This window comes from Poecilia formosa, unplaced genomic scaffold (genome assembly GCF_000485575.1).
Source record: "Poecilia formosa unplaced genomic scaffold, Poecilia_formosa-5.1.2 Scaffold378, whole genome shotgun sequence".
Classification (NCBI taxonomy): domain Eukaryota; kingdom Metazoa; phylum Chordata; class Actinopteri; order Cyprinodontiformes; family Poeciliidae; genus Poecilia; species Poecilia formosa.
The window spans coordinates 423,375-449,074 of record NW_006800317.1 but is presented as its reverse complement, the minus strand read 5'-3'; the positions used below and the strand labels follow the sequence as shown (position 1 = coordinate 449,074).

Here is a 25,700-nt window from a genome sequence, read left to right as displayed (position 1 = left end):
ATTCTAGCAACTGGTAATTTCTATTCCCAAATTATTTCAAAAGGCACAATCTCCCCTTTCACATGAAATGTTGATTAAACTTGGGATATAGTTACACTTACTATAGAATACATGTTAGGAGAAAACAAATAGTGATAAACAAACAGCTTATTTACCCTATGACATAAGTCATGCTAAAGTGTCTGGGAAGAGATCCACAGCCTTCCCGACTTAAATTGGCAGTCAAGAGTGTGCACACGATTCTGAAATTGAGAAATTATATACGCTCATTTATATGTCTGCACATCCACATTAGAGTGGATGATGTTTCCATTTATCTTTAAGGTGTTTTCGCTAGATTCGCATAACTTTCTGCGCGCAGACGTAAACCAGATTCCCTCCATCCGTCAATCAAACGGTTGATTAGATCGAAGTGTCACAGCCTAAACAGATTACGCCGGTGAGAGGCAGGCAAGAAAGCAAAAAACGTTGCTTTTAACTTCATTTCCCCAAACAGACTCCCCTCACTCTCAATATCTTCACAAGCGTTCACATAAAAGTAATTGCTGGCCCTGCTTTATGGGATCAATCGTCAAATCAGTCTTCTTCTCTCTACCGCATACCTTCAGAAAAATCAGTAACTAAATAGACATTTTATAGAATGATTTTAAAAAGGAGTCACCTCTTTGGATGTTTTACCCATTTCTTGCTTTTACAAATCAATCATAATGCATTATAAAAATACAATAATTGTACATCAACAAAATGTGCCTTTTTCTGACATTAAAACTTTACACACGCGCATACACACAAACAATGTTTAATGTTAACGTGAGAACTAATTTCTACAAAACAACATTTAGATCTAAAATGAGCCACTCACTACATACAGATGATTGATGTGCATTTAGAGACTATAGACACCACTTGGCTGGACCACTGTTTAATTAGGTCAGTCACCTAACGGGGGAACATATAAGCAATCATTTATTGTTCAACATGTTCATATAGTTGTCATTACTTTGTAGAAATCAAAGTAATGACCAGTGATTTTTTTTGGGGGGGTGGGGGGAATTTTTTGGTCAAAAAAGCCACATTTTGTTGAACACAACTTATTTATAAAACAAATTAGGTTTTTATAGATGCTGCATGCACTATAAAAATACAATAATTGTACATTCTTTCAATCATCTCTATATATCATCTAATTATTTTGTATTTTATAGTGTGGTAAAGAGAAACCAAGAATCCAATCAATAGCCTCGAAAGGTTCCTCAAAGTAAGCTAGCTCTTCAGTATAATCCCTTCTGGCAACTAATGGAAATCAAATATAAAAATAAAAATGCTTTTAGTTTCAGGGGGAAAGAAATTAAAACAGAAAAAAGTAACTGATGTAATGCCATTTATCTAGGAATAATACACTTCCAAGAAATGTTTAAACAGAAAATAGCCTTCAGCGAGCATTTTGCTTCCACTTATAAAGCAATAAAGCCAATCTGCATCACTTACTCATTTTATTCATTTTCTTCCCTCATTTAAAGCACCATATGCACATTTTTTATTAACAATTAGGTTTTTTAGCACAGGAACCTGCGAAAGACAGAGGAAATGTTTTTAAATAACTTTGCATATGGTTAATTTTTTTTAATAACTTTTTTTCATTCTTCCTCATGTGTTTCCCCAGCACGCTGGGCAAATCTGTAACAATGACATTTCTGATTTCACCCCTTCAGGCTGTCTGTTGCGCACGTTAACAAAAGTGTGCGTAAAACGGCCGTGACTTATGTTGTCAAAGCTTCCCCGCAGTGCGCTCCTCTAATTGGCCACGTCTCTGTGAGACCAATCAAAAAGGGCAGATAATTGGAGCAGCGGGTGGCTGGACAAGAGGTCACACAGGACACACTCAGACAGACAGATTGTTCTTCTGCCCGCTGCTCTCTCTGGGTCTTTTTCTGGTTTCTTGGGGTGAAATTACATCCTTCATTTGGCTGCTGCAACATCCATATGCCATGTCTCCTTTTGTCTCCTGTGTGAAGGAGTCTCAGTGATGTTCTCATCCTCTGTCTGAAGCCCGTCTCGGGGAAATGATACGTCTGTATTTCTGCTTGCATTCTTGTGTTAATTTAATTGATACCTGTGTACCCAAAGATGCTTTTTTGTTGTCTGTCAATTTGACTGATGAGGTAAAATATACATATATTTTTTAGCATGATAATAATACAATGGAGTATTAGGGAAATTGTAGATATTCTTTTTCTAAAAAGGAGGACATTTTGGCAGAAAAATTTCCACCTTCAGAAATTAATCTCAAAATTAATTTCTGAGATTCATTTTGAGATTAATCTCAGAAATTGTCGATAGAAAACAAAAACATGTCTGAGTTTGAAGTCAAAAATGCTCTAGAAGAAACTCAAAAATTTTGAGATCATCAGACATTTTCTATAACAAGGCATATTTTTGATGAGGCAATAACATTTTAACATGATGGAAAGCTCAAAAAGTTGTTTTTATATCATACTGCCCCTTTAATAATATACACCTATACTATGGGCCAATAATTTACAGACCTATTCAATAGATCAGATTATTAAAGCATATTTATTTCAGTAAGTCTATCACCAAGGGAAATCCATTGTATAGATTAAATGGACAAACACTGATATTTTCATGATAATTTTCTAATGTCAACTAATAAAAACACAACATTTACAATTAGAATATTACATCAAACTAATAAAAAAAAATATTTATGAAAACAGAAATGTGGGCTTAATGAAAAGTACGTCTAATACTTTTCATACTTTTCATTCAAAATGTTATTTTAATCAGACAAACTAGACTCAATGGGTTGTATATTTTAACTTACTTAATATGATTTTATATGTTCTTCTACTGGGGACAAATTTAAGTTAATCAACATTCCTAAATCCACATATGAGGCAACAGTATCTTAAATCCTTTCACCAAGCAGCTGATGCAATTTCACCATTTCACCACACTGGCTTAACACATATGTAATGGAGGAACTGTGTTCTTTTTCTCCAGCTATTACGCACAAACTGAAAATTTCTGTCCAAATTGGATTTCTCCAGCAACACCACAAAGCTTCCGCAGGGAGAAAGCGGAGGTGTCCTTGTGATTAAAAGTATGGTTTTGGGTGTAACAGGCAAGTAAAGAAATGAGGAGTAAAATAAGGACTCAAACGATAATTGCTGCAGAGAGGGTTCACGCTGGCTTATTGTGATTAACTTCGCCCATGTCTCGCTGCTACAAGACCTTCTGCAGAGACAATAAGATTAGCTACAGCGGCAGTCAGGCCGAGATGGGTCTGACCGAGCAACATCTGTTCTCCTCTTCCTGATTTACGCTCCACACCACACAAAAAAAACAAACAAAAAAAACCTCAAAAGATACACTGGGGAAGTGTTCTGGTCAACTTTATGAACTGCTTTTATTTTCCCAAACTCTCACTGAGCTGAAAATTTAAACAGAAATGAAACCTTCCCATATGGAATTCACAAGGCAACATATTTCTCTTTAAGCAGTTTAGTCGTTTAAAAAGATCTCACCGTATTCATGTGTTTAGCATGCTACTGGGGCCTAATGGTTATATAAACTAATTCAGACCTTGTCCAACATGTATAAACACAGTACACGCCTCTGAGGAGAACACAGCCCAGCCTGGCATAACCGGCATGTTGAGCACATAATCCCAATGACAACACGGCACAAAGGAGAGTGGGATTAGAGGAGGGAAAGAGGGAATAACCAAAAAGGAGACCAGGTTTGAGATGAAGAGAAGAAAGGAGCTGAATAAGAGATGGGGGGAGTGCTGTTACCATGTGAACGTGTTAAGATTTCCAGGAAACATCAATAATAAAAGGAATGAAACAATCCTGTATCCATGAAATGTTCAATTCAAAACTACATATTTTGAAAACACAACTTCTAAATGTAGAAAGTACAAACATTTATGTTATTACAGTCAGTAGAGATGTTCAATATTTTATATTCTATAAATATGATACCAAGTTAATAATGGACAAAAAAACAAACGAAACAACAGAAACAACAAATAAAGTGAATTATGAAGTCTCTTTAAAAAGAACTGTCATTAAAAAAAAGGGCTAGCTGAGACCAAAGCATCGGACCAAAGACTTCTGTCATCCAGTTTTTAGAAAGAGAGAAAAGTGAAAAATGATAAGTCATGCAAATGCAAATTATTCTCCAGCCAAAGAATCCCTGCACTAATGTATATTTTCACATTCATTTACTCACTGTGACGCCCTGAATCCCTCCATTCATTACACCAAAGCAGCAAAGGAATGAAGTCAGACTTGCCAAATATCTACGATGCAAGCCAACAAAATATAAAATAATAAAAAAACAGGCTGAGTGATCTCAGATTGACTTCACTCTTTATTTTTTTCTTATATTCACATTGGGAAGTAATTCCGTCAGCAGCTAAATAGCAGGAGATGAATTAAGTTATCGTAAATCGTGCGGCTTCGCCACTGAGTAAATCTCTAGTCAGAGGAAACAAGTCAAACATCTTAAGATGGAGTGTGCTTCAGTGTACATTACTTTGAGTTCCCCTACTTGTAAATGAAATTGGTTTCTTTTCCAGTCATAAGCGCATTTGCACTGAGTACATTTCAACCTTCACTTCCCCAAGTTAAGATGCTGGAGCAGCAGTGCTTTGCATGTAAATCTCCTAAAGTTTAAGCACACAGCCTACGCTCGCTGGCTTGCGCTCTGTCTGCCCCCCCCTTTTTTTATTACACCAATACACACACAATCTGTCTCTCTCTCTTGCTCTCTCTCTGCCCTCCACAAAAACACTCATGCACAAAGCCGCACAGCAAAACCAACTTAAACTTACTAGAAGTCCATAACTTGATTTCCCGTAAATGCACCGTAGGGCGATTCTGAAGCAAATTGCTGGCAGAGGTGCAAATTCAAGAAGAAACCCACACAGTCTGCTCTGCAGACAGCAAAACGTCTCAAATAAGACATGCTGACACCTACACACTCAAATCAGCATTCAGCTAAAGAACTATAAAAACTGCCTTTTTCACATAAACACCCAACATCCTGCTAAAAGTGAACAGCACTCTGGACTTAAATGTTATAGTAAAAAAAAAGCAAAGCAGAAGGTCTACAGATCATAGTTAGCTATAGAGTCATTTAATACGACAAACTCTCATTTTCTACTGGTATTTACCCGTCGCCTTAGCCCTTTTTTCACTAGTTATGCCTGTTACTTAACCTCAACTCTACATGCTATACATTCATGCAAAAAAAAACAAACAAAGTTTATTGATTCATTTTGTGCTGAGACAGACAATCGGGTAGAGCAGTTGGGCCATAGAAAGAGAATTTCCTGGCATACATTCAGGAACATGAATTCTGATATTTGAATCTGTAGGCTGCTGCAGAAGCGAGCAAAGAAGCTATAAGTATGTTTTCCACAAACTAATTAATTCAGTAATTCTGGCATCAGCATACAAATGCCATTATTTTGTCTGGGATGACATTAAAATTCGCAACAGTATCTGTGTTTCCGTCCCACTGTCATGCGAATTTTGACCAAAACTTAAAAATATCGTAAAAAAAGCTAATGACCCATGTTTCCACAAAGCAAAAAAGCTATTAGTGTGTTTTCCACAAACTAAGTAATTCATCCTCCTGCAGTCTTAGTGTAACACTCAGGAGAAGTGCAGAAAATGTCACGGTAGGACAGTGGGGGGGTTGTCCCATAAGACCATCATAAGACCCAAAATAAAAATGTGTTATAGAGCCGGGTCAAATAATTTTGGCATCAGCACACAAATGTCAGTATTTTGTCTGTGAAAATGTTCAAATTGGCAAAAGTAGCTATGTTTCCATCCAATTGTAATAACATTTCAGCAACAAGGCAGTTCAATGTTCTCATCATAAAAACAAAAATATGAAGTCAAAATAAGATACTACACAAGCACAATAAATGCTTAAAATGTATAAAACACTTTAAAATGATTTTACTCAGGATTTTGCTTTCTCTTTCTGCCAAAATCAATCATGTATTTGTCAATTCCACATGCCAAGTCCTTCAGCTTGTCCTTTGTGCGTAGCATGTGGAATCTGAAAAGCTCTGCGGTGCCACGTCAGAGCAGCCGCCAGAATCCCATCTCCAACCGGCTTTCTGCTGATACTGTATGCAGATGTCAGCAGGAAGGAAATGCCCCTGCTCATTTCTCAGCCCCAGAAAACGGCACGGAGGCAGCCCTCTGGTGGGAATGTGTTCATGTGTGTGTCATCATCAGTGATTTTAACGGATAAGCTCCACATGCCCAACAGCAGTGCATTGTGAATCACCCATCAGGACACCTGGCACTCCGCAGCTTGCAAAAAAACAAACCAAAAAAAAAAAAAAAAGAGGCTGGCTACATGCATCAGTGTCAAAGTACACACACACAGGATGTGCGTTCGGGCTGTGCCGTGCTCTTCCTATGGTCGAACCGCATATTGTATCCCTTTCACCTCGTCCTCCCTCTGGCTGGACAGTGATAAGTGCCGCGTTCTCAGTCAATGCGAAGATGTGAATAATGGATGAAGTACAAGTTGTGCGGGACAACAGCAGAGGCACTGCATGATGGACACGGACACAAGAAGAGACATGGCAGGAGCAGTAGGAGTCTCGGTTAGCCATCTTCCACCTGTCTTCTTCAATTCCATTTTTCATGTCATGCCTTGCTGTCAAGAGAAATCAGTTATTTTTTTTCCAAAAAAACAAAATTCAGTTGCCGGACAAACTAATTTCGCTCGGAAAGTTATTCTCTCTAACAGCCCGGAGTGTTCTCGCACTCAGTCGGCTGGATTCACTGTTTAGTGTGTTATTTGACCTTAAAACCACTCACACCATGTCGGCCTCACACAGTGAATAAATGAGGCTGTCACCTAAACGCAAACACACATTGCTCTCCGTTCCCCGTGGGTGGTACAATCATGCCAACTCCAATTCCTACAATGTTATTCATATTTTATGGGGGGTTTTTTTACCATGCATGAGTGCGATGTACACATGTGTGCTTCACTGACTGAGTCTGAAAGCAGTCGTGGCATTTTGTGAGGTGTTTTTGCAGCTCGGTGCCAGTAACCTGTGGGGGTATTTGCGTGTGTCTGACTCCTCTCTGGTTAGTTGTCCAGCAGGGTTTCCTTCAAGGCTCAGAACACACTCAGTGACCTGTGCTGTTGTGCTTGTCTAAATTATAAAGGCGGTTGTGAGTGTTGAGAGGAGCCAAACATCATTTTTAGTATATAGAAAATGCATTTTGAAACTGAGGCCTAGCCCGATATCAGGGAAAATTAATACATTTTTACGTGTTTTGGCCTTTCATCCACACAAAAATGCCATTTATTGCCACGCTGTTAAAAGTTTTAATCCATTTCGACCAGAAGACAGAACCAACTCTCAACCTTATCAGCTCAGTGTCATGTACGAAACACATTGATGTCAAATTTGTTTTCCCCTGAGCACTTTACTGAGCAACACCAAGAATGTGCACACTGGCGTAAAACATGGACCTTTGAGCAAAAGTCCGCTTTACGTCTGCCTTGAGAACACCTGGTTCTTCATGAAGTATGCCCAAGTGTGAGGTAGCCTTTATTACCTCATTTTATCCCAAGGCAGCCACAAACACAGCCTTCACACAGACATGATTTGGGCATTTGAAATTTCTGAGTTAAGTGTTGAAGTTCTATATAATTTATATAAAAGGTGAATATTGTTTTTGTAATGCTAGCCCCACTAACTAGGATAATCGGTAGGGTACTTAAAATCATTTAAAACATAAACTCTGTTATTTTAGTCAGGTATTTCATTAACACTTTTTAAAAATTCTGGGAATAAACAGCTTCATTGCTTTTTAACAATCTTTTTCGTTATATTCCAGTTTTTATTCCGTAATCAGAGTAACTGGAAATGGATAATTTTGTTATCAGCACAAAGGTTTACAAACCCTTGAAAAAAAATATGACACACTCATCGGTGCATCTGGATTCAGTCATTTATTGCATTTATTTTTAATTTAGGCTTTTAATCACATTCTATGTCAAACACCCACAAACTAGGCTATATAATGAAGAAAATCCTGGACTCCCAATGAATCACTTCAATGTCAGGAACAAGAGTCATCTTCTGGACAGACTACAAATTTTTGATGTGAACTTTGAATTTCTTCTGTATATATGGATGTGTGGATGACCATGAAAAAAAGGGAATTACCAAATCCATGACATTACCTCTTTAAAATAAAGTAATTCCTTTGGACCTTTTCAGATGGTTTGAAGTGCCCTCTTCTATCAGCAGAAACAGATGCATCACTTTCATGCATTATGCATTTGCCACATCAAAAAAGGTCCCATGATTTCTGAACATCATGACTCATTGCTCTTGACTAATGCTGCACACTTCCCACCAAGATTGAAACTCACCATTTCAGTGACGTCATTATGCTTAATGACCTTTCTAAGAAAGCAGACATTTATTTTTTTATATACATTTCATAAGAAGTTTCTGATACAAAAAAATCTCAAAAGATTCCTTTTGTGGCCTTTCATATTTTTTTTCTTTTCAGGAATGCTGATGTAAAATAAGCTTTTTCTTTCCTGCAGTTCTGACTCATTTGGCTCAGAAGGAGATTTGATACTCACTCAGTTTATGACCATGGCTTATCCAAAAGATAACTGGCAAACGGTCAAACTTTAAACTGAAGACGCCACAAGAAAACGACCGTCTGTCCCCCGTGGAAGAGAAAGTCATTAAAGCTTCTCTACTTTGCCGGTTCCCATCAGGCCATTAAAGATTAGGCCTTGTCCTTTCACGATTATACTTTACAAAAGTTAATGAAATCAAAGCAAGGTTTCTGTATCAGAATTTTGTTTCAACGTGAACAAAAATAACACTATATATTTAGTAGTATTACATGGACCTGATGGAGTACAGTAATTAGTATATACAGGCACTTGAAGACTCTTGCCTGAGGTGTTCAGAGATCACTTGGTAACTAATGACTAGTTAAATTTAAAACCATAATTCAAACTGTGAGTGTGCAGGAAGAAAATGTCATCATGACTGATCCTACGTGACTGTCATGAACGAAACACACACATTTTTCCCGGTCTTCACCTTTCATCCTGGCTGTTATCAAAAACAATTACCTGCCAGGTAACTCCAGAACTTAGCGTCTTTGCCCAGCATGTCTTCTTGCACAAAGAACCCATTTCATATTGTTTCAGTGAAAAGGTGCGACTTTTCTGAGCAAAAGAAGAAAAAAGGGGAAAAAAGGCTTTTTGACCTGCCAGAAATGTTGAAGCTGCTTTCCTACACGTGCACTTTCAATCTGGCATGAAGCTTTTGTCCACAACACAGATTTCAGGAAAAGAAAAAAACTGCTTAGAGGGAATAAAAGAAAAGGACATTTCTCATGGCAGCTTGTGTGGTTTTGACATAAATATTCTCTGTTCGTACAGCAGTCTGGGTTGGTGGAGTGTCTTCTTCGGAGTATTTCGTGCTTTGATCCTAAGTAATGACAGGTGTCATTTTGATACAAGAGACACTTTGACGTCTTTATTGTGATAATCCTTGATGTTTGATAGCAGAAATGCTACTTTCTCTTGGGCAACATGCCCAGCTGAGCTTCCTGAAACTACAGTCATGTTTAATGTATTCTTTATGTAAACAAACCACTCTAGTGCTGCTTGCTTTTAAGTTTTTTTCCAAGATAGTTGCTTTTCCATCCATGTGTATTTTGTCCTTTGTTCAATCATGGTCATACAAACTTCCCAAAGGGTTATTTTTTCTTCTTCTAAATCAGATTTCTCTAACCATTGATAGGAATTTAATCTGTCTTTACAGCTATGCCTGTTTTTTATTTTGATACACAGTTCCTTCCTATGAACTTTTATACCACTTCTATTTCTGAAACACAGTAGCATCAAAAAAACACTTGGTTATTACCTGGGACAATAGATTCTTTTCAGAGATAATTTTGGAGGAACAATATTTACAGTTGAATCCTAGGAGGAATCCAAATTCCTGCTGCAGAGCTGGGATTCAAGTTTTTAATTAATCCTAACACAGACATCCCTGTGGGTAAACACACTCAAACACACTGCCACAAAACACACATGCACGCACACACAGAATACAGAGTTAACATTTAGGGCTGAGAGCCAAAGAGTGGAAATCTCAAATTCCGCATAGACTCGTCTGAGAAGGTTTGTCATTCACTAAGTCACAGATTTCATACTTCCACACATTTAGGTTTACTTACTAGTGCGGTACTGATAAAAAATCTTAAGTCACTCTCTATTGATTTATATTTTCCTTTCAAACAGACAGACAATATTTACATTTTTAAGGTGTCCTTGATTATGAGTAAGTGTTTAACTGCCAGAGCCGGGGAATAAATTCGAGAGCAGTATCTTGTTATAATAAGAATTTTTCAAGATATAAAACTTGTCAAAACAAGAAGGCATCTTGATAAAACATAATATGTTATCTTTCAAATAAGAAAGGTTGTAATAACAAAACAACACCACCTTTTGGAAACAAGTCATAATTCGTCAGAGGAGCGTATTTTTATTTCCTGTTGTATTGAGAAACTTCCTCGTTATAATGACATATAAAATAGCATAACGAAAAATGTTCTTTTGTGTCTTGTTATAATGAGAAACTTTGACATAATCGTCTCATTTTAACGAGAAAACTTTCTGAGAAAGAGATACCACTCCTGAACTGATTTCCAAGCTCCGGCAGCTGAATGTTTCCATAGATCTCCAGAATCTTTCAAAGACTGGATGTTGACCAACAAGGGATTTTCTGTAGATAACGCTGAAATTTAAAATTCAGGGCAGCCGATTACTGGTAATGTTTATTTTATTTTGTTTTTATGATTATTCTCTTTCTTATGTTGTTAAGATATTTCTCATATACTTTGCAGTGTGTTTTATCCCATCCCTCCTGGGATAGACATGAGAGGACTTCAGTGTCCTTAAAAAGTGAACGCCATTTCATAATTAAAGTTTAAATATGTCAATTCTATTTTTAATGGGGTCAATTTGTACTGAGCCCATTAAACTCTAAAAGCAAAGTAGTTTGACTTTATTTATAACTGGCTGAAGATCTGATGTAATGCGTGACAGATTTATAGCTGTTTGATTCTATGAGGCTCATTTATCAGATAAAAAGAACCTTTACAGCTTCAGTGGTTACATTTTTGTTAAAACTGTTTCTATGTCCTGACAGTAGAATATGAGACAGAACATAAAGCTCCTCAGTGGTCCTACTGCCATCTGTAGAAATTCACCTCTCCCTCTCAGAAACAGCTAATCAGAGCCTGGAGGAAGGTCTTAACGCTGTTAATAAAGCGTATGTACACATTGTTCACACTCTTCCCATCTTCACTGCATACCATATTGCCACTGTACTGCAGCTGTGCTACTAGCAGAGAGACAACGTAACGTTACAGAAAAACTGCCAAATTCACGAGTTCCCAGCCAGCTCTGCTGTGGAGTGTGTGCTTGTTCAAACTTTCAGGCAAAGTTAATTCTACTGTGTTAAACATACTTTTCATTAAGTCCACGTTTCTTCAATAAAATGCTTTTCATTGTTTGATGTAATATTCTCATCCTAAATATCTGTTTTGATTAGGTTGAGCAATAAAACATCAATTAACAGAAGTAAAGAAAACATGAGAATATCAGCCTGGGTGTGATTAGTCTATATAATGTGTGTCTTAGTAACATTCTAATTTAATGAATATGAATGTTTATGACTGATAATGTGCTATTAAATCCTCAAAAGTGCAGGTGTCCAGTTAGACTTAAAAGTGTAGATATATTTTTACTGCTTCTTTCTGTCAGGGATCCTCACTTAGTCACTGCAAGTGAATTATTGTGATATATTAATGAATACTTTTTATGACACAGATGAATCATCTGCAGCTGTCACACAGCTTATTTCAAAACTTTAATGGCACAAGGAATCAGATTAGGAGACTGGACAAAGCAAAGAAAACAGACCATTTCAGCAACAGCTTTTAAAGATGTCAGTAAAAAGTTGATATTTTAGCTTTTAGAATATTCCAGATCAGCCTCTTTGAAAAGAAAAAAGCACACAATGCTTTTTTCAGCAAATGATTTCTTAAAAAAAATGTAAATATCTTCTAAATAAAAAGAGTATGAACCCTTGTGCGTGCGAAGACTGAGGCAAATGTAGAGGACTATGGCAAATGATACAAGTTTTACGTATGTGGGGTCGGTTGGACCCCATTTCTACGTACAAGGGTTCAAACAGATGAGGGTAGAAGTGAAATCAAGCTAAAAAATGTGTTCTGCCCTTCACCATTTAGTCCGTACTTGTCCATGATCGTGATTCCAGCTCACAGCCTCATTAATCCCTTCGGCGAGACCTGAAGCTAAAAGTGTTTGCCAAATTGAGAGCATTTCTATTTCTGATTGGCTGTGCATGAATGCAAATGCGCATCCACACATAAATGACGCTCTCTGCACGTGGCCTTACTTCCTTGACTGATGAATACCTTTTCGGTCCTTGCTGTGAATATATAAATTCACAAGGAGTTGTGATTGAGCACACGTTTATGAACCTGGAATGCAGTGAATCATAACATAAAATTCATTCAAACACATAACAGGTTGGCTTTTCAGCAGGTTGTGATGTGAAATGAATGATTTTCCTCCTGCCATCGCTGCCTTCAATAAGCTGTTTTTTGGCCATAAAACTAATGTAGCGGTCATGCAGAGTGACTGCCCTCTAATATGGAAATTCATAAGCTAAAATGGCGCACGGGGACCGTCAAAACCAGGCATTCCCTCTGGTTCTTTCTCCCTCCTACTCTTGCTTCCCCCTCACGTCATCCATCCCTGTCTCTTCTTGGATAGCTGAACAGAGAAACACAATTGCGTTGGAGATTCTCCTGATGAACAAAACGGTTGTTTTTTCTTTTGGCAAACTGGACAGAGACTCAAACTGTCAGCAAAGCTTTTAGCGAGGATAATGAGCTCAGGAAGATCTACTGTACTTGAAGGTGATACGACCACAGTTTGACTTACAGAGTTTGACTCAAATGACTTCAAATATGTTTACATTTAAAACACTAGCTTGGCTAGCACGCATTTGACTTGATTAGCATGGTCTGCTACTGAAAATGTAATATGAACCAGGAGTACGAAACCACTGGAAATAGTGCTTTTATGGACGAAAACAGGTAAATCAAAGTCAACACTTGACGACATATCAAAGGTAAACCATCAACTAGAAAGTTTTTATAATGTAGCATAAGACCTGGTCGACAAAGCAATAGCAGTATATATTGCAAAATAAGTTTTTCTTGGTAGACATATGTGGAAGGGTTAATATAGATGTTGCATGATATTGTTGATGTCCACAATTTTGCACATGGGCACAATGCTGGAGGGCAAAAAAATAAATTCTTTTAATTGCTATCTATAGCTGCATTGCTGCAGTAGAACAATTCTGTTAGCTAAATGAAACCTGGAGATGTAGGTATTACTCATTTAGTGGGGTGCGCCACAGCAAAGGTAAAAATAACGCAGAAAACCATTGAATAACTCAAAATCACTCATATTCTTATTTTATTTCTCTCTCTATGCTGACTATGTAACACACACACTCCCTGCCATAGCAACAGACAACAATACCACTAATGTATCAGTATTCAATACTCAAACATTTCCCACACATTGAACAGAACATTCACTCCGTTACAGTTTTATGTTTTCAGGCTGTATGTTTCTTTTGTGATTATTAGTAACTGATCATCTGAACACAGCTGTGGTTGATTAGCTAATTAAACACCTGCTCTGCTGATGATCTCTCAGAGTGTTGGTGTGTAGGTTGCCAAATTCTGCAGCACATCTACATGCTAAGTTTGTAAAAGTCAAGCTAGCATAACTGTCCTACTTAACTCTCCTTCCCTATTTCTTTTTAAATTAAAACATTTTCCTGACCTGTGAAATTGGACACCCTTAGATCTTGTTGTCTTGTTGTCATAGTGTTGACAATTAGTAACAAAGCACTGCGTTTTATATATCACACATATATTTATGCTTTAGCCCATTATGTTGTTAACTTGAGAGCTAAAACCAATGGTAGTCATTGTCGGCAAGACGTTGCCTGTGAGACGTGACATTGCAACGTGTCTATACATTCTGTCTTTTTTCATCTCTGTGAAAACAATCATACATGATCAGACACAAAGACACAACATTTCTTTACCCAATATGGCCCAGTTGGGATGAGCCCTCCTGTTTCTACTGGGATCCTGAAGCTGCGTGGAGGGGCTCCCTCTGCCCAGAATAGCCTCTTTTGCCTGGGACACTCTGCCCTGGGCAGCCCCCCTGCCTGGAGCTGAAGTGGCAGAGCTGCTCCATGGTTCCCCACCCTCTGTAAAAGACGTGCCGACTAAAATTCACCAGGGCTCACAGGGAGATTAAGACACCAAAAGAGTAAAAGGGGAAACCCACAGGTAAAAGGGGTTTGGGGGAAGACCTGATAGCAGAACAGGAACAGAAAGCAGTTTGTCAGGAAGAGAGAGTAACATTCTGGGTTTCTGTTTTTTCTTTGTAAGTAAAAGGTGGCAGAAGGTGAACAAAGGAGCACGGTATGTTACGGTTTAAGGTTACACAGCAGGAAGAAATCCAAGACATGCCCCAGAGGAGAGGTGAAGAAAGAGAAACTTTAGCCTGTAACACCACCAGGGAGTATAGTTCCTTCTCGCAGCAGACATAATGAGGAGAAGATCTCAGTGCTTTGATCAACCACAATCACAGCAGCTCTGTACCTGCTCAGCGCAGTCTTCCACAACCGACACAACGGCAAATTAGGAGCCGCAGCTAAAGAACAATTTGAGCACTGCTCGGCTAAATTGCCAATTGACAAACTGCACAATCCGAGTGAAGATAGATCACTGTTTAGACTACTTATGTGTGAAGAGTACACAAAGGCAAATCGATTGAACAGTCACGCTAGCCTGGCGTGAAACAAGCAGAACAGAAGCTCTTGAAGTTGCTCTGCAAATTGGGGGCGCATAGTTAAAGGTTTTTAGCTAGAGCAATGGTTATGGATGAAACAAATGCAAATTTATGTATCAATGCCCTCATTTAACATCTTTGAGAGCAAAAAGGCTGGCTCAGAACAAAAGCTCATCTCAGCTTCTTTTTTTGAGTATTAGTAACAGTGAGAGTGTGTGTTGAGACCTTATTTATTGTTCAGGCATGTTACTGCTCCATGATCAAAAGAGGAGGGACAGAATGGGAGAGAAGAGGAAGAAAAGCCATGGGTTAGTTAGAGACAATACTTTCATCAGGGGCGCTGAGGCTGTTGACCCAACATGAGCACATGGGACAGCTTGTGAATTCAATTTTAATCAATTTGATCACAAAAAAGTGCTGGCAAAGAGGGGGACATTCCCACTGCTTCTATTTTATGGAACCTATATATATATATATATATACACATATATAAACATTTGCCAGCAGTGCAAATGTTTTTTTATTTGATTTGCACTTATCCCCTTTTTATCTATTTTTTACATCCAATGCAGATATCTGAGACTTGGTATCGGCTGGTACTGACACAAAAACAGCTGACCTGACTCAAAACATTTCTGTTTTTTTTCAACACAGACATAAATGTACTGAATTACAAAAGCATTTGATAACTCTGCGCCAGCACAGCACACTTAAATACACCAACAGCTTCACAATCTTGGTCAAACATGTAAAAACAACAGAAGAAATAGTGGTTCAGTGCAGTTTACCACAGTCCGTGTAGGAGACAAGAGTAAACAAGTGACAGAAAATGGTCTAATTAAATGAGACCATAACAGAACTGGACGCCCACGTATTCCCAGTTTAGTTCTCATGGCTTCACCAATTGACAGATTTTTCTGTGGACCAAAAAGAATTTGCAAATAGGCAAAATTTTCTTTGACAATTTGTAAAGTGTCTGAAAGAAAATGCAGCTTCGGAAGCTTAAATAACTAGACGCAATACTACTGAACAAGCTATTATCTGATGTTTGCAAAGCAGCCAATTCAGGAGCGTCATTCATTTTTGTTAGCTTTAGCAGTAGAGCTACAATAGTTTACACTGTGCATGTTAAGGTGGTTGATCCTTAAAGTGCTAAAATACACAACTAGAAATTTTTCTAGAACAGGTCTCCAGTATTTGTGGATTTCAGCTTTTCACAGGTGGTTATGGTTGCTAACCCTCACAAAAAACTGGAGGTCCACATGCAAAATGTTAACTAACATTGCACATGGCCCTGGTCACATCCCTCTCACTGTGGAAGATAGTGATGGCAGCATCCAAATTCTATGAGGAATTACTTTGTATGGGTCTGTAACATACAGTCCTACAAAATACCTTGACATGTCTGGTTGCAACATGGCAATACCTTTACTTAGTATGTGACAGCTGGAAAAAGAGCTTATTTGAAAAAAGATTAGGAAATTATGCCAAAGGAAAAACTAGAAATCAGTTATCTTATCTATAATCTATCAAAACTGACAGAAATCATGGCTGAATAGGACAATAAATTCCAGAGCTCAACAAATTGAGAGCACATGGTAAACTAATTTTTGCCTAAAAGAAGCCTCTGTAACAACTGTCCGTTGCTGAAGTACAGATGAGGGAAATGTAACGTATTTAAGATCAAAAGTGCTAGAGTGGCTCTTATTTCTATAATGTTCCTCAAAGATCATTGAGTCTAAGCTTTGTGAAGCATTTCAATACAGTTTTTATAGGAAATCTGCTTCACACTGTATAAAACACTGTCAAACCGGTTGCATTTAATAGTGCTGTTGATAAAGTTTCGGGGCAAATAGTGATCTTTTTCTATAACTGAGCATAAAAAGCATTTTAAGCAATCGTACAAGCAACGAGGGAAATTCCACTTAGATTAATGAAAATGTATGAAAGTATCTGAGCACAGAACAGTTGGCTTTGGTTAAGAATGTTATTAAGAAACTGCAGGAAAAATGAAACTCCCTAAAGGCTCGACCCAGGGCTGGTTAATCTTGTGATTTGACTGTGTGCAGCCCAGAGCTTAAAACTGAAGATTAACACAAACCCATGGCTTTATGGCACCTGCCAGTGGTCGGTCACCACATTGTGTTTTGCTCTGCCAATTTAGCATGGCACAATGTGAAAGGCAACAGTCAAACTCACTTGCAGACCAGAAAATAACTAGAGATTTGCTTTGTTTTTGACTTGTTCAGTATCTGTATTTTTGCTAAGTTTTACTTTATAGTCAATAAGGCTATAAACGCTTATTGTATTTATCCCCTGATAAGTGACTATAAGGCTTTTGTAGCCTTATAGTCAACAAGGCTATAAAGCTTTGTTGGCTATAAACAAGTCAACAAGGCTGTCAGTTTGGATCTTTTTTGTCCAAAAGTAGGAAAACCGCTACACAACACAAGTAGTTCCAGGTCATCTTGGGATGGCACTAAGAGAAACAAACTTCACAGTCTCAATCTCATCATTGACATATAAAATGTTTTTCTACTTTCTGGGTTGTGCTTTGGCCAAATGCATGGCCGGAGTTTGAACATACTTTTGATTAATTTGGTTTCAATAACATGTCTATACTTGGTTATGGTGGTATTCCATATCCCTGTTTCATCTCATCTCTAAGCAAAGCCTAAACAGCTTGTCAAGCTAAAACAAAGCCTATTAGTCACCTCACACTTCAAATAAATGGTTTGTTTAAACAGGAACAAAATATCCATCCACCTAGAACTAACCACTGTCTTCTCCTTATCCAAGATTGGGCCACAGACCTAAAGCCTAGTTCACTCAGCAAGACTTTCATGATTTTTGTCCCCATTTATCCCTTCAACAATCTTAAGGATGCCCCAATTATCAGGATGACTCCTTAGATAATCTTAAACAATATTTCTGCCATGATCGCAATTTGTTAAATGTGATCCTGTAGGCAATTGAAAAGCGATGTGATGGAAGCACCGAAGGGAATTCAAATTAAGAAAACAAAACAACTGCCATAGTGCATCAGAAAATCCACTGGACATCAGAGATGTCTTATTCTATAATTTTTTCTCTGTTCAACGTAGTCCGCGAGCTATAGCCATTGCTTCTTCTCAGTCGACTATGTTTATTTACTCTGAACTCACTTTAGATTTTGTGAGATTTCCCATCTGGCATCTGAATGTTGGTGAGTGAAATTGGTTCGTGGTGTGGTACGTTAAATTTGCTGTGTGGCTCGACATCACACACTGTACAACCAAACCTGTCATACTTACAATTTTTTATCAACATGTATGAGGTCTCTCAGGTTTTGAAAATCAGTCAACAATTTTACAATCTTGCTGTGTACCAGCCATAACAGGTGCAGAGGGGACACATTCCTCTCACTAGAGACATTACCCAGCTCTCTTCCGGGGAACCCCAGGTGTTCCTAGGTCAGATACATACAAACAAGTGATTTCCACAAAATCCACCCACTTACATATCGTCTGATACAACAGTCAGCGTATGTGGCTCGATAAGTACCAGTGAGACATCAGCTTTAAAAAGGCAATGATTGGTTTTTATGCTTGATTATATTCAAAATGTCAGGAAAAAAGAACTTAAAACTCTGATATCGTTCTTATACCTTTAAATGCATTGCTGTACACTTTCAAAACACAGTCCTTACCTGAGCCTCTCTGCACTGCCTTAGCATCTAATTCATACATAACCATCTGTGTAGGTGTCTGCAGCTGTATTTGAAAAGTTAATAGTCCATATCTGCATGCAGTATAAAAGCAGTGGCGGGAGGCAGACCTGGCACAAGCTCCCTCCTGCTGATTTCAGCTGTCAGACACATTTATTAACTATGATGAATCACCCCTCGACTTCACATCCAATCTAAGGCCTCTCAGAGGAACTCAAATCTGGTCACCTCTTTTATTAAATGATTTTCTTGGCTCATGGTGCGGCAAGCCGGCGTTTGGACTGACAACCTGTTGGTATGGGCTGCTGGTAAAAATCAAAGTGCCAACGGGCCCACAGCTGGATGTGTCATTTTTGAAACAGCATGGACGATTAAGTGGCCAGACGACATGTAGCCCCCATTGGGAACAGGAATTTTAAAAGGTTAGTTGGGAGTTTTTGAATGAGTCATTGTATATAAAAGTGTTCTTTTGACCTTCCCTAAAACGGATCTCTACCTGGGTCATTGAAGCTAACAGTTATTGAGGTACTATAAAAACCTTCTTTCACAATGCAGTTTTACCTTTTTTTTTTTTTTTTTACAACCTTTCCTTTTAGGTCTTACCTATATTTTACACAATAATGCACTCAAATATGACTGTAGTCTCTTTGTGAAAAATAAATCTGTACAGAGATGAGACAAGTTCAGAGAAAACAAAAACCCCAAGCAGGACAAGTGCTTCTCTCAGAGCGTAACTTGGTCTGGAACGGTACACCCAAAGGGTAGAACCTTTGATCTTGGCCTGACCGGAAGAGTTGAGCAGAAAACAATAAGAGGAGCGGGAGAAGAGGGGAAAAAACTGAGCAATCAATAGATTCTTGTAGGCACAGCCTCAAGTTTCCAATCTAACACAGTGCTTTATTGATTAGGCTTCAAGGTGTGGGGACAGTAATGTCAGCACTGGATCTGGGAGTCTTTAACAAAGTAAACTAATGAGAAGGAGGTTGGATAGTTGAGTCTGTGAGGCCATACAAAATACACAGAAATGAAAAATCAGAACTAAAATCTGAACTTGTCATACTAAAGATTCCTTGTGGTGGTAAAATTATATTTAGATAAGGCCTAATGTTTATGTAAGATAAGCATTAAAAAAGTCAAATATGAAGTTTTTAGGATTTAAATTTCAACATTTCCCAGTCATTGTCCTTCAATGAAATGACTTCTGTCTTCATTACTGCTTCGCAGTTCCGACATATAAGAGTAAAAGGGACTGTTGTCACGTCGAAATACAAGAAGTTCTAATCAGAAATGCCTGCAGCCCCTTCAGTTTCTAACCAGTTCCTGTTGAGTCTTCACCAATATCAACCAGTTAGTTTTAGGCTTTGGGCATTCACTATTATTTCATATTTTCTGCTTTTATTGAGCCAAGATTTTAACATTGTGACATCTTTGCAAGTTTTATACATCTGATCCAATATAGTAATATAACTTTTGTCATTTGTGAACTATTATTTTTAGAGTGTGGACAAAAGAGCGACTTGTTATAATCCATTGGTGTTTGGACCTTTAGTTTCAGTTATTTTCTTTCTTGATCATTTCTTTATTGTTTGTTTTTCTTATTTTTTACCATGTTAGCTGATTTAGTCTCATTGTTTGTGTTTTGAATTAGTTCCATTAGACCTGTGTTTATTTCTGTTTACTGTTTATATTAGGCTTTTGCTCCCTTCCTCAGCTGCATCCATTCACCTATAATTAGTTCTTCTGGTTCATTTTTCATTTCCACCCCACATTTAAGCTCTTCTCTCTGTTTGACTTGCTGGATCCTTTTCTGTTACTTGTGCTCTGGCTTCTGTTGTGTTCTATTATTGTAAGTTGTTTTTCAGTTCATTATTAAATATCCACTACCATGTTCTTCCAGAACTCCACTCTGCATTTTGGTCCTGCTTCTATGCTTTACATTTTCCCATCTTGACTTTATTTTCTTTCATTAACCTGTGCAGGGCATACATCCCTGTAAATGTGGAAAAAGTTTAGAAATAATTTCTCATAAATAGGTGTAAACATCTGCTTCAGTTCCTAGAAAAGAAGACCTTTAGAATTAGGTCAGAGCTGATTTTAAATACAAAACTCATTGCACCTAAGCGAAATGGCTAAATGTGGGAAATTTCTATACATATTTTGAATGTTTGTAGTGATGACATGCAGCTATTTTGGTAGCTGGAATGAGATTAGCTTCAGGCAGTTGAGTCATTTAGGTAGCAAACTGAGTAGTTTTCATGTGAAACGATGGTGAAACGATGCAAAAGCTTTTATAAATATGCTGGTGAGCTCAAATGTGAATGACTATAATCCCCAAAAACAAACCAAGAAACTCATTCTTACAAAACACAAGCTATTTAATTAGGTAAATCTGGTCATTTTTAATTTAATTCCAATCAATGTAGTAATCATTCATGTTTTACAGTTTTATAGTTAGTCTAGTCTAACATAAGATGACTACATTGTCTTTGTATGTCTTCTATAGTCTGACACAGATTGAAGATCTTTGAGGCGGTTCAAATACTCCTAATTTCCAAACAAACTCCAAGTGTCTTTCATCAAATTGGTGTAATGGCAGAAAAAAACTAATTCAGGCAACTTTCAAAAACAAAAAAAATAGAAATAATGGAGAAACTCTGTTTAACATCACAATTGTTTACAAAATTTCAGACCAAACTGAAGTTTTGCAAAAACTCTGTATTTGTATCTGCGTGTGGATATAGGAAAATGGAGACTTTGGATACCACACATTACGGTGTGCAACAAATAATACGTCAATATATCCACATACTTAACTGACACGATTCCCAATCCATATCATGTTGTGTTTTATATTAGAATATCATATTCTAATATACAGAGGCTGAAGTGGTTCAACCTCTATATCTCTCCACACAAATGAACCTCCTGATGCCTTGTTTAAATCCTGCCAGGAAATTGTGGTTATTTTGAAGGAAATTGATTGGCTGACATAGGTTTTAGTTTAGTGCTGCACTGCCCCCTGTAGGTTTGGCATGTTTCGAATAATACTTAGGGGCGCATTTGTTCGGGTTCACGTGGATGAAAACTTTTCTGAAACTGATCCTGTGTGTTTGAGGTTATTCTTTAAAGATTTTTGTGACATAACCTGTGGAAACGTCTGTGGAATTTCTGACATAGAAACTTGTTTGGCGTTATGAGCCTGACTTTACTTAATTTAGAAATACTGTGTTTTAATAACGTCACACCTTGTGACTCAAGATCTAATTAGACCAAAAGTCTTCACATATAATTGTACAGTAGGAAGATAGGTACAACATCACCAACTGTCTGATGAAAGCATGCTCTTGGATAAACCCTAGTGTGAGTAGTTATTGTCTATCGCAGGTAAGACAGTAGATGTGTTTACATTGACCATGTAATTGTGCAATTATACATTTCAAAAATAAATTTGCTCAATGGAAATGCGATAATTTTGAAAAAGAATTCTTGCTTTTTGCTAAAAAAGTTTTGACACTATTAAGAGGTATTTTTTTTCGGTCATATCAAAATTGGCTTATTTTGCAGAACTCCAATGGAAACACTTTTTAACATCAGATGAGACACATGTTCAACAACCGGACATTGCCGCTGGTTCAAACTACGAAGAAGAAGACAAAAGTAAGTAGTGGCAGGATGATGGCGCAACATGATGGTGCACAATATCAACCTATTGTGTGGACAAACTGCACGTGTGATTTGAATTTAATTTCTTGTTTAATTGTAAAATTGTGTTTTAAGGCATTAGTGGAAAACTGACTGTCTTGTGCACATTTGTAATGAAAATGCAGCTATTTTACACAACTCATAAAAAACCCCAAACTTCCTGTTGGAGAGAAATTATAGATACTCTCCTGTTCCATCACAAAAAGATCCCGTTTCAATCACGGCACATTCTATGACATGGAGGCATAAAAAGATAGCAGCAGACAGACTTATCTCTAAACACTGGCAGCTGATAATGAGCCTGACTTCCTCTGCAGCCAGCAGTGGAGCGGTGCTAGCTGGCAGCCTCTCGGCCCCTCCGTGTCAACGTGGGGGAATTTGAAGACTGACAGCCGGGGCCATGCGCTTACAGATGTTTTCACACTCCTAACACACACCCGCACACACACACAGCAGCTCTGCTTCGAGGTTCACTTCAGCTGTGGGAGGGAGGATGACGAGATGTATTTGAAGTCTTGACACATGGAAGAGATACAGTATTGAGCTGCGGTGTGTTGGGGCTTAGAAGTGGTGAGTGGGCGCTTCACAGAGAGCCAACTGAGAGGAGGACGGAGCTTCAGGCCATCAATATACAAAGAGGGAATTATTAATTACAAAGATTTGGATTACAAGTAGACTGGAGATGAACACGTCCAAAACTTTAGCTGTGTTTACATTGACCATGTAATGTAAACATAGCTGAATTTAGGCAACGGATAACTCTGACTTATATAAAACTGGATTAAAAAGTTGATCAAGAGTTTAAAAGTAAAGTTTATTTGTGCAGCACATTTCAGCAACAAAGCAGTTCAAAGCGCTTTATGCCATAAACATCATCATACGGTAACCAATTATGAAACAAGTAATAACATTACATTTGTCAAATGCTGTCATCAAAATCATTGAGCAAATATATTTATCGATGTTCCATTTACTACAATAGGCCGGTCCCGATAACAAATTTTGCTGAGCGATTAATTGTCTAAAAAATTATTGCGATAAGCGATAATATTGTTTCAAGACCTGTTGACACTGATTTAATGGAAATGACGTAATAATGCATGCTTTCTCCTGCCATAGATACACTTTATTTTCAAAAGAACACATAACACTGGAACTGATAAACTAAATAAACAAAACAACCAAAAACAAAAATAAAATGAATTCTCAGTCTCCATTAACAAAAAACGTACATGAATACGTTTTTTGTCAGTGTAGGGACTTTAAAACACCTGTTTTAAAGTCCCTACACTGGCTCCCTGTAGCTCAAAGAATAGACTTTAAAGATCTGTTATCGCTGTACCAACCGTCTAGACCCCTCAAATCTTCTGGTTCTGGTTCTGCTCTGCATCCCCAGAACCAGAACAAAATGAGGAGAAGCAGCATTCAGCTTCTATGCACCACAAATTTGGAACAAACTTCCAGAAAACGGTAAAACAGTTGAAACACTGGGTGCCTTTAAATCTCAACTAAAAACCCACCTGTTTAGAGTTGCATATGGCTAAATTGCAGGTTTTGATGTTTTTATCTTTACTTTTCATCTAGTTATTAACTTCGTTTTATTTCTCTGTCTCACTGTCTAATGTTTTTAAAATGTCTTTCTCTTTCTCAATGTCACATGCTGTTTTTATTTTTATTTTATTTTATTTTAATTATGTAAAGCACTTTGAAATGCCTTGCTGCTGAAATGTGCTATACAAATAAAATTTGATTGATTGATTGATGAATAAAAACTAAACAACATAAAGCCAAAATGGAAATAAAAACTGCATTCACCCAAAAGAGTGCAGATTATGAAGTCTGTATACTATACTGCCCTAAAATTTCCATTGGTAGATTCGGGTACTGTGAGAATAAATGAAGTTCATTTATTTTCAGTAGATTTGGAGGACACTAAAAAACCAGACATTCATAAGATGCAACATTTCCTTCAACCTAAGCGAAACGGGTTTTCTAAATAAGTAATCAGTGAGATTGGCCTCATATGGAGAGGAAAGAAAAAAACAATCATTTGTCATCGGGCCGTATGACTTCCTGTAACCTTAGAGAGAGGAGAAGGTCGAGTTTAAAGTTAACTGGACTTGTGGGTACAAGTCGGGTGTCCAGTACAGGTCGTGCTGGACACCACACAGCACGATCGAACCCGATCGAATCGTTATACCTAGGATTTCGGTCGGCTAATGTGTGGTCTCTTAGGTTTTGAAAATGGGCCGACAATCGGCCAACAACTCGTGTTGTGTGCGCTGGACATTGCACTAAGGAAATGAGAAAGGGAAGGTCAGTGGAGAGCACCGGAGTTGAGCCTTTTTTCATTCATTGTCAAGAGAAAGAAAAAAACACAGGAAGAGACGATAAAACCGATAATTAAAATGAGGTCGACAGGTTTAATTTATCGTGCGATTATTTGATTTAGCGTTTATCGCGACAGGCTTAAAACAGGTGGATGTTCAGACTTGATTTAAATGAAATCAATGTTTCAGCATTTTGCATTTTTCTGGAAGTTTGTTCCAAATTTGTGGTGCATAGAAGTACCATAGACCACTGCCACACTGTCAAATTCCCAAACACTGTTTATGTGTGCTGGCTAACTGCTGCCAGTCTGAATGTTAAATTATCACTTGAGAAATGCTAAAGAACTTCAAAAGGTCATATAAGCTCATCTATATTCTTAATCTATAAACTAGTTTGAAACATACAGATCTTCACTCAAATTCTAGAGACATGAGATATACTCACTGAGACCAGCTTTCAAATGTAATGTAAACTATGACTTGTTTTTTTCATAATGTATTTCAAAAAAGCCAGGATGAAAAAAGCTGGGATTCAAAATTTAAATAAACATTTTTTTTAAATCATAAAACACCAAAAACAAGCATCTAAATATTAAAAACATGACAGTGGACACCCATATTTTTACAGTTCAGGGCTTATTTTTTCATAGAGCATTTCTAAAATATTTGAAAGAAAATCTATCTTGGGAAGCTTAGTATTTGGTTTTTATGCACCAAAGTTCTGGAACAAACTTCCAGAAAACTGTAAAGATGATGAAACACTGAGATCAAAATCAAGACTAATACCCACCTGCTTATAACTGCTTTTGATTACTAATCAATGGAACACTGACCTACATATTTGATGTATATTTTGTGACTGATCAGCAGAAAAACGGGTGGGGAGTTTGTCCCGTCAGACTGTCAGTTCCCGAAACCACACAAGA

The 25,700-nt window shown here is 37.7% G+C and overlaps 1 protein-coding gene across 2 annotated transcripts in view; it reads right to left on the bottom strand.

The window, feature by feature from the left end:
* The window catches only part of gfra1a (gdnf family receptor alpha 1a), a 151,533-nt gene that overhangs the window by 105,966 nt on the left and 19,867 nt on the right, over positions 1–25,700 (bottom strand). Inside the window, exon 4 of one of the 2 annotated variants that reach the window (XM_007575479.2) lies at positions 14,282–14,449. The exons of the other annotated variant lie outside the window; for it this stretch is intronic. Coding sequence (XP_007575541.1) covers positions 14,282–14,449 — 168 coding nt within the window. The remainder of the gene's footprint in view (positions 1–14,281; positions 14,450–25,700) is intronic. 2 annotated transcript variants of the gene reach the window in all.